The sequence below is a fragment of the Neolamprologus brichardi genome, chromosome 7 (assembly GCF_056152115.1).
Source record: "Neolamprologus brichardi isolate AB-2024 chromosome 7, ASM5615211v1, whole genome shotgun sequence".
In the NCBI taxonomy this organism is placed as follows: Eukaryota; Metazoa; Chordata; class Actinopteri; order Cichliformes; family Cichlidae; genus Neolamprologus; species Neolamprologus brichardi.
The window spans coordinates 33844430-33853960 of NC_142110.1; the positions used below are offsets into that span (position 1 = coordinate 33844430).

Consider the following 9531-nt stretch of genomic DNA (forward strand, 5'->3'; position numbering starts at 1 on the left):
TTAGATTGAGGTGTGGTGACCCAGGGTGAGATCTAAAACCTGCAGGAACCTCTCGAGGACTAACCTTCCCTACCCCTGCCCTAGTTTGTCTCAGCCCTAATTTAAAGCCTTAAAGTGGTAAATTACACACAAAAAAATCTTATAGTATGGTAGTTATAAAGACTGTTTTTGCACTCGGCAAAATAATAGTAATAGTAATACATTTATTATTTCAAGCGGATATGAAGCTCCACGCCAGATCATGTGTAGTCGTGTGTGCTTCACCTGTACAGCAGCTTGCTAACCAAACAAACTGCTGATAACTTTGCACTGCGCTGTTTTAATCATATGTGGTAATTTCTAGCTACCGTACCCACCTGAAACATAAACAGAAAACATGGAACTGATGTTTTTCACAGCCTAAGGTTTCACCATTATGCAAGACAGCTACATGTAAAAGATCAGACTCTTGTATAGAGCCACTTTTCATATAATACCATATGCATCAGGGCACAGAGCTGCACAAATAAATAAAACCGTTTTTGTTCTTAACCAGTTTTCCACATTAAAAAAAAAGAATTTCCAATCAGACATTCACGTGTTTGTCGGCACTTTGTTCTTGGATCCTCTTGTGCCACCCCATTTATAAAATCCTTCAAACGACCCTGAGTAAAGAGCAGTTTATTGTTGTGTCTAATTAAAGATCCATTTACTAACTTATTGGCGTCAGTTGTGACACGAGTGCATGTTGCTAATTCCCACCTACTAATTGGCTGCATGAGGTTGCGTCATTTCCTGACAGGGGACGGTCAGACGCGAGAGATCCGCCAGTCTTTGCTCAGTCGCTGTAGTAACGTTTGGGAAGCGGACTCTGAGCTTCAGGTCACCGTCGCACTTCAAGCAAACGGATAATAAAACCAAAAACCAACAAAGCTCTCTTGTTCCGTGTGGATGTGCATAGATAGATATTTTTTGCGAGCTTTAAGTCGTTTGGAAGTAAAACAGTGACCACAGCAGGATATTGAACTCCTCGGGACGCGGGGCAGGAGCCCAGAAATAAGTTTTCATCCTTTTCAGTTTTCTTCATCGAAGGAATTGTTATTCCTTTTTGCCGAATTTGTTGGACTGAATGCGTGTAATTTTCAGATCCGGTGTTTATTCTGAACTGGAGTGGGGCTGTTGACGGCGAGGCGGACACCAGAGAAGCGGCAGCTCGGTAGCCACCTGACCTCCTGGAAAATAAGACGGCAGCTGATGACACGCAGGCTGAGAGCTTTACGTGGCATATTAGTAAGCTCACTGACGGAGTGGGACGAGTTTTCCACGCGGCTGTTGCATTCCCAGCCGTGACGCACCGTTTGCGCGTGAAGTTTGCGGAATACTGTTAGCGATATCTAATCAATATTAGCGAGATAATTTGGGTGAACGCTGACATTGAGTTGGGCATAATTCTCTGAACTTCTTTCGTGTCTGCGAGAATAACAGCCTGAAGTGGTTCATCTGTCGGTACCGGAGAGCATGGGTATAACCGCGCCGCAAGTGCTCCAGTGGTCGTGATGCCAAGCGCCGGTCTGATCCCGCGCGTCCATCCCGTTATGTGCGCTCTCTAACCCCGCAGAAGTGTGGTGCCGTGTCCCGGTCACACCGCCAGGATGAGCAGCACCGACCTGGAGCGCATGTCGCTCAGCTCTTCGGCAAACTCTGTGGCGTCCAGCGCACGGACGCTGTCAGCTAACGTGAGGAAGCTGCACAACGCGCTCAATCTCCTGCTCAACGATTTCGAGAGGGAGCAGTTCATCCACTGCCTGAATGTCTACCACTCCAAACGCAACGTGTACGACCTGGTGCAGACCCTCAATGTCATCCTCAACGCTCCCAGCAAACGGCAACTTCTGCCCATGCTGCGGCTGGTGATCCCCCGCTCCGATCAGCTCCTTTTCGAGCAGTACACCTCGGAGGGCCTTTACTTAAAGTCGGATTTAGTTGCAAGCAACGGACACGCCGAGCCGTCCCCGGGCGAATTCCTCAGCGCTAGCCCGACGCCCCCGGGGCATTTCTCTCCAAACAACCCCCCCGAGTTTCAAGTGGCGCTGCGGGGCTCTCCGGACAGCTTCAGCACCAGCAGCGACGGGACAGCTCCCCTGGTACCTCTTCTCGGGAGGAACTTTATCCACGAGCCGCCCGGTGAGCTGCGCCAGGTCACCATGAAGCGGCACAAGAGCAACGAGGGCCTGGGCTTCAGCATTCGGGGCGGCTCGGAGCACGGAGTCGGGATCTACGTGTCCCTGGTGGAGCCCGGGAGCTTGGCGGAGAAAGAGGGTCTCCGGGTCGGTGACCAGATCATGAAAGTCAACGACAAAGTCTTCGATAAAGTCACCCATGCTGAAGCAGTGAAGGTAAGCGTTGCATTTTTCTTATTTTTCTTACACAGCCGAAGCAAAATTCTCTTTATAATAAACAATATATGTATTGTTAATATATGTTGTTAGCTCCCAGCAACATTGAACTGGCACGAACTCCTGGGAACTACTTCTGCTCTAGACCTCGATATCCCGTGTATGATTATCTCCCGTCTCGTATTAATTACGTGTTTGGCCTCTGTGTCTGAAATTGACCTCTTGCCACTAACAAGCTCCGATGTGTTCAGGGGAATTAATTTTGTCCACTGAAAGCAGCTTTGTAATAATACTACGCATGTGCTGTAGCAACACTGGAGTGTCAGCTTTAAGCTACTACTTCTAGGAAGCTCGTATGTAACCAGACACCTTCAAAGCAGCTGGTAACCATAGAAGTGTGTGTGTGTGTGTGTGTGTGTGTGAAAGGAGGTCATTTCTTTAACGCTATAACTTATAACTTAGAATAAAGATGACTTTATCCCCGAGCACTACTGTTAATGACATTGAGCGCAAAGGACGCCTATTAGTAAATGAGGTGATAAAAGAGCATGTGCGAATAAGTGTGCAGGGCAGATTGATTTAGGAGGAATTCTATTGAGGACTTGGTTTTATGAGCCTTGTGAACTGTCCATGGTGCTGAAGAGTCCTCTTAACTCTTTTACCTCTTCATCCTGACTCTTTCCCCTTTGGCTCAGTTCTTACCCCCATAGTGATTTTTGTTGTGACTGCACTCATTGACACCCAGGTTGTACTCACAGCACAAGCAATCACAGTTCAAAAGCACAAGTCAGTTTTAGCAGGGTTGTAAAGTTGCATCTCACTTTAATTGTTTTATGTTGTTAAGAGATTCAGAAACTCACTTTCTTAATGCATAATTACACCGAATATGTAAATATGCACTCACCAGCTATTTTTAGTATGCTTGTACCAAATTGGACCTTCTTTTTCCTTTAGAACTAAGAACCCTTCTCAGAGATGTGGGTCCATATTGACATGGATAGCATTAAACAGTTGCTGCAGATTTATCAGCTGCACATCCTCCATGCTAATCTCCCATTCCACCACTTTCCAAAGGTGCCCTGTTGGGTTGGGATCTGTGACTGTGGAGGCCATTTGAGTACAGTAAAGTCATTGTAATGTTCCCAGTTTGAGCAGATTTGAGCTTTGTGACATGGTGCATTGTCCAAAATGGGTACACTGTGGTCATAAAGGGATGGACATGGTCAGCAATAAAAGTCAGGTAGGCTGTGGAGTTCAGTACTGGGGCATTTTGCTGGTGTGTTGTAATCATTATGTGTTGTTGGTCTGGTCTCTCTTGGAAAAGAGATTTCATTTCAGAGAAACCTCTTGTCAGAGTTTAGAATATTGGTTTATGGAGCCGGCACATGGAAAAAGGAGCTCGTCAAACACTTTCAGTGTCCATAAGATTTATTTTTCTGACACCAGTTGGAAGTATTAGTTAACAAGGTTTAGTTAGTTACAATGGCAATTAAAGATAATGAGAAATGTTCACTTGGTATCCTATGACATAAAATGTGGATGAATGAAATGTGTTCACTCTTTCTACATTGCCATGTGCTGTCTTTGGCCCGTGGGCCACACGTTGAGAACCACGGTTTCAGCACATGGATATTTTGCACTCAAAGAGTAGAAAGTTCTCTGTCAAAGTCGACGAGCTAAAGAAAAGTAGCCACCAAAAGTGCCAGGTATCTGTAAGCTGCCTTTTAAAATGGTGGTTATTTGTAGTTGAAAGGTCACTGTTATGTTCCCTCCAGCGACCATGGATTATAGCTCAGATTGAGTCCTTTCTAACCTTCACTGGTCTTCAAAAAGTCATCCAGGCTCTGTCTGGTCTCGTCTGGGTTTTTGTAATTCACTTTATTCAGGGCTCAGCCACATGGCAATCCCCCATCTGCGTTTAATCCAAAAAACTGCACCTGTAGGCTTTTGGCTAATGCTTAGACATGAGAACATTTTATGCCTCTTTTCCTTCCCCATGGTTGCTTTAGGGCAAGTTTTGGGCTTTACGGGGTCAAGGTCCCTGACACATAATATTTAACCTCCTTTTGTTTACGGGCCCTCTGTTATCGCCTCTTCATTCCTGGTGTATTCTGTATCGTTTCTTATTGTAGCTTTGTTCATTTGATCTGCCCATAAGGGAGACACATAGGACATATACTTTCATAACCTTTTAGTACATCGAAGTGAAGCATTCATTGTCCTATTTTTATCTTAATAATACATTCTCTTAAATCTGCTGACTACAGTCTTTCACAAAACTGCAGGAAACTGTGACTGTGCCTAATTTATGCATTGGCTGGAATACTAATGGCATGTCTTAGTATTTTTTTCTCAATCATTTCAAGTTGTCTCTAATCTGTGGAAAAAATGCCGTTCATCATTGCTATTGTAAATAAAGAAGTGGAACATTCTCATCCCTTCTGTCATCAGAATTCAGCTGCTCCATATTGATGATAGCATGTCTATACCTGTGACTTCTACTAGTTACCGCTGCTGCATGCCCTAGTGCTGTTATTAGCTGCAAAGTGCAGGCATCCAGCCAGCAGGAGAGGAGCCTTGTCTAAGATAAAGTCCCCCTGGAGGTCATTAATGCTTGAGTTCAGTTATTTTTATGCCTTCTCAGTTTGGACTAAATTTTATTACAGGCTTTTAGAACTGTAATCAATTTAACCTTTTAAACTCCAGGGCCACTTGCAAGTCCACCAATACAAACTCATGTTGTGCAACCAAACATTGTAAAATATAGTTTATATTCTGGTCAAGATGCTGGGTGACATTGTTTTTAATCTTGTGCTGCATCACTTGTTGTTTGTACACCCTAAAGCTTAATTTGTAATTTTAGGGATGCACCTTGAAGTGTGTGTGTGTGTGTTCTTGTTTTTGTTGTCTTTGATGTCATCTATCCTTGTTTTCGACAAGAGAAACAAATACATTCTCATTATCAACAGTTTTAAAGTCTTTTATCCTTACATCACAATGTTTTTGAACATTTATTTGGCACAAAATTGATGGGAAACAAAAGATAAACATCAAACACTGCCATCGGAAATTGCCATCCTCCTAGCAGTCATCAATAAGAGGGGAATTTTTAGATGTGGCTTCTACTGTGGCTTCTGCTTATTTGGTGAAGTCCCAAGAGATCATGCACAGCAGGGCCCTTTTTCTGTATGATAAATAGATTCTGTGGATGACCTGGAAGCCATTTGACCTGTGTTTATATCTGTGAGCACAGTCAGCGGCAAAGCAGATTTTTGGCCACCAATAACAAATCAATATCAGTTTAAGTGCAGCCTATATTTGGAACATTGTTACCGGTTTACCTCTTGCCCGACAGCTCTTCCTGCTGAGGAAGTGAAGCAGTTACACTCTACCAAGCTCCACTGATAAAAGCAGTGATTTTACCCCTTAAAACACAGGAGTTGTTTGTCTACCACTTCTTAGTGTTATAATACGTTAATTCAGAACCTAAACACACAAAGTGGATGAACAATGAGGTAAAAATGTCTGCTTTTGTCAGGTTTGTCTGGTAGTTTTAAAAGACAATTTCTTTCTGAACACGTTGTTCCTCCAAATCAAGAACTTTGTTGACTGTTGCCACATATCCATTTGGAGCATTAAAATAAGCCATGCAGTTTCTAAAGAAATTGCTGTGGGACTGTTGCTGTTACGGGATTTTGGTCTGTGGCTTGCTGCTAAAAATTTGGTGGTAAATAGGTTTTTATTCTGAAAATGGCGATATTTCTGAGCATCGTGCTAATTTTCTAAAATGACCTATGGGGTTTTATTTAGAAAATTTCACAGTGTTAAATTATCTTGATCTTCAATAAGTATTTGGAGGGTTTCATTTTTGAAAAAAAGTGAGTGTCAATTAAATTCCTTTATTATTCTTAATAACTTGGGATTTTTGTTTTGAATATCAGAGATATATCTGACACTGGTGGGTTTTTGTTGTTGTTTTTTTAACAGTTAACTGTTAAGGCCTTTTTTTGAAAAATCTCCCATTGTTAGAGCACCTTGATGACATCCAATAAATAGTTGGAGGCTTTTATTTTGAATAAGTAAGAGTGGAAATGATCCAACTTTTATTTTGGAAATTCCACTTTTTGTTTCTTCTTCTTTCTTTTTTTTAAAAGCATTTTGTTCTTCTAAGAAACTGGTGACTTTTATGTTCAAACTTGTTGATGCTATCTACTGCTGGAGCGGTGCTGTCTCTCCAGTTTATGTCATTATATTACACAAATTATATTATTTATTTAAAAAAACAGCTAAATCTCAGAACTCTGGTCTCTGCTTTGATAACTGGCTCTCTTGAGTTAGTATTTCTGTACGAGTTGAAGCCTGGTCTCAGGATTTTCTACAACAATCAAAGCTGATATGTTTGCCTGATACATTGTTGCATCTCTAAACAGTTTTCTCATTAGACTCCTTAAACAACAAACCAAAGCACATCTAATAAACTTTTCTGATGATTAACTGACTGAATCTCTGTGTTTATAGTCCTTTCAAAATCCAACAGCCACGTCTGTGAAGCTCAGTGAATCTAAGCTTCTGTCATTTGTGACAGATGAAATTTCACCACTGAATAAGCAGCTGTCTGGACGCTCTTGATGAATCCAGCTGTGACAGCAATTCATTTCAGCAGTCTCGTCGCCTTGAACTGAACTCCGGTCGCCCTGAGTATCCAACTTCAAGTCTCAGTTTTAATTTTTGTTTTTAACGCCAAACCAAATGTTATTAAGGTGGAAATTGTTGCAGCCCTAAATTCTAATCTTCAAGTCCAGAAATATTTTCCTGCACATTTACTAAGTGGTTCGAGCTGAGCGATCTCATTAGCTCTGTTTTCAGCAGGAACAGGCAGCTGTTTTTCCACCGAAGATGCTTTGATTGTCCTCCACACCACAAAAACATTTTTAAAACATGTTGATGTTAATCCCAAAGGCAACCTCTGGCTCTATGAACGGTTACCAAGAGCAATCCCCTCATTTGTAACCCTCCTGGTGACATCATACGAACTCATTAACTTGTAATCCCTTGGGATACATCTGATAATTGCTTGTTTTTAAGTTTTGTACGGCAACTATATCCTCTTTAAGATCACATTAATGCGCTAAAGATGCCATTGCACTGAGCTCTCTGAATTAAATTCGGAGCGAAGCATAATAAATGCAAAGTGGGTTAAACATCTGCAGACTCTTCACAGCAGGCAGTCCGGTGCCGTCTGCATGTTGGCACTGCTGAGCTAGACCAACCTCCGTCACAACCCTGGATTGAGCTCCAAGCTATGAATCAATTAATAGTATAACGAGATTTCTATCTGCCTCCCACCATCTAATCGACACACTGACCATTAGCAGTCTGCGGAGCTGCTCCGGGCCACTCGGCTCCCGTTCCTCTAACTTGTGGCCAAGTGTTTGCATGTCAATGTCCCTGGCAGCAGACTATGTGTCGACCCAGTGAATTTAGACAGCGGCCAAGTTTTCATCTCTTATTTAATCCCCTCACTCTCTGGTCCCTTTGCAGGATGGTGATAAAAAAGCAACTGTTCCAAACACAGGACAGGCACACAGTATTTCTTCAGCTCACTGTAGGCTGAGGGAGACAGGTAAACATATCGAAAAGCAAACTCATCTCTTATCTTTTGTGTTCTTTGCTGGCTCTCTGTTTGTTCTTTGTGCTGCTACATCACCGCTCCTCTTTTGTTTCTTCCTCAAATCCTCCTCAGACTTGAAACCAATTAAATTAACAAAATCAGAGAGCCTGTGGCTGATGGTGAGACAAGACTTGCCTGCCTTATTGTTAACAACGTCTCTGGCCAGGAAAGCAAAATTGATGTCCTTATCCCTATCCTGTCACATCTTCTGACTACCTGGCACGCTGCAGAGAAGATGATTAATGAAAAGCTAGTGCTGGGTAGATGCATACTTGGTTGCTAACCCTGGCATTGACTCTGGAGACTGAGGCCAAGGCAGGCTTTTAGGAAGAAGAGCGAGTCAGAAAGAAATTCAGCTGTAAGCTCTTGACACGGGAAACAGGGGAAACAGCAATCTACTGCTTTCAGAGGCCACCTCCGAACACGGGTTTGCTAAAGTGTAGTGGATTAAGCCTGTGGAGAACTATACAGGAGGGAAAGGACGGTGTGAATGAGTAATGTGCTGATGATAAAATTAGACGCAGAGGCTTATTTAAAGCCAAGCCTGTTGTTGTGGGGGATTATTGATGCTATTTGTGGGTCTGAGATAGCAGTAAAGGAAAGAACATGCAACAATCTGGATAAGCAAATGAGCAATAGACTTCCACATATTTGCTAATGAATTAAACAGAGTTGCACAGAATGATCTTTAATGATGGGTTTTGACTGCATGACACGTTTGCTAAGAAACAGCTTTTGACTCATCGAACAGAGATGGACCAAAATGATCATTTGTAGCTGTGTTCATTGTTATTCCGCCTAGTAAATGTGTGTATATCTGCTTTGATTTGTACTTGTTAGAAACCTTTCTTTAGCTGGTAGTTGCTCTGCTTTCTTCACCATCTGAAAAAATGACACTGACTCACAGAACATCTGATTCGGTGCGCACGTTTAAACACAGGATCCATAAAGGCCACTCCATTGATTTATTGGCTGCCATTAACAACAGTTAGGTGGATGAATGGTTGGATGATTATTTTTTTCTATACCTGAAATGAAATGGAAAACAAAAAGTAAATACAATTATAGACTAAATTAAAATGGCAGTGGTAACATTTTTTTTAATGATTTGAATCAACCAGGCCACCACATGTTCAGGTTCAGTCATTAATGCATCCATCATGCAGGTCTTTTAATTGCCTTTAAGGTAATAAACACAAGAACTGAATGTAAGTAAAGTTTATTATCTGGAACAGACTGGGAACCTTTCAAGGGCGTACCCTCTCTCTGGCTCTGTGACAACTGGGGGAGCAGCCCACCCACCAGCAGCATTGAACTGGATAATTAATGAATGGGCCACGGCCCCCTGGTGGGGTGTGAAGGTACTGGAACCTGAACTCATCTTGTATCTTACCAATAGAGGGAACTGAAAAAAGAGCAGTAGCTGTCAGGTGGCAAAATGAAAGATGTTAAAGGAGAATTAGCCAAGTTTTTTTTACATAAAAT

General features: G+C 42.4%; 1 protein-coding gene across 2 annotated transcripts in view; it reads left to right on the forward strand.

The window, feature by feature from the left end:
- Positions 1-846: 846 nt before the first annotated feature.
- Positions 847-9531, forward strand: part of whrna (whirlin a) — a 193330-nt gene continuing 184645 nt past the window's right edge. For both annotated transcript variants that reach the window (XM_087843523.1, XM_006803512.2), the window contains exon 1: positions 847-2375. In XM_087843523.1, coding sequence (XP_087699649.1) covers positions 1632-2375 — 744 coding nt within the window. In that variant the 5' untranslated portion in view covers positions 847-1631. The remainder of the gene's footprint in view (positions 2376-9531) is intronic.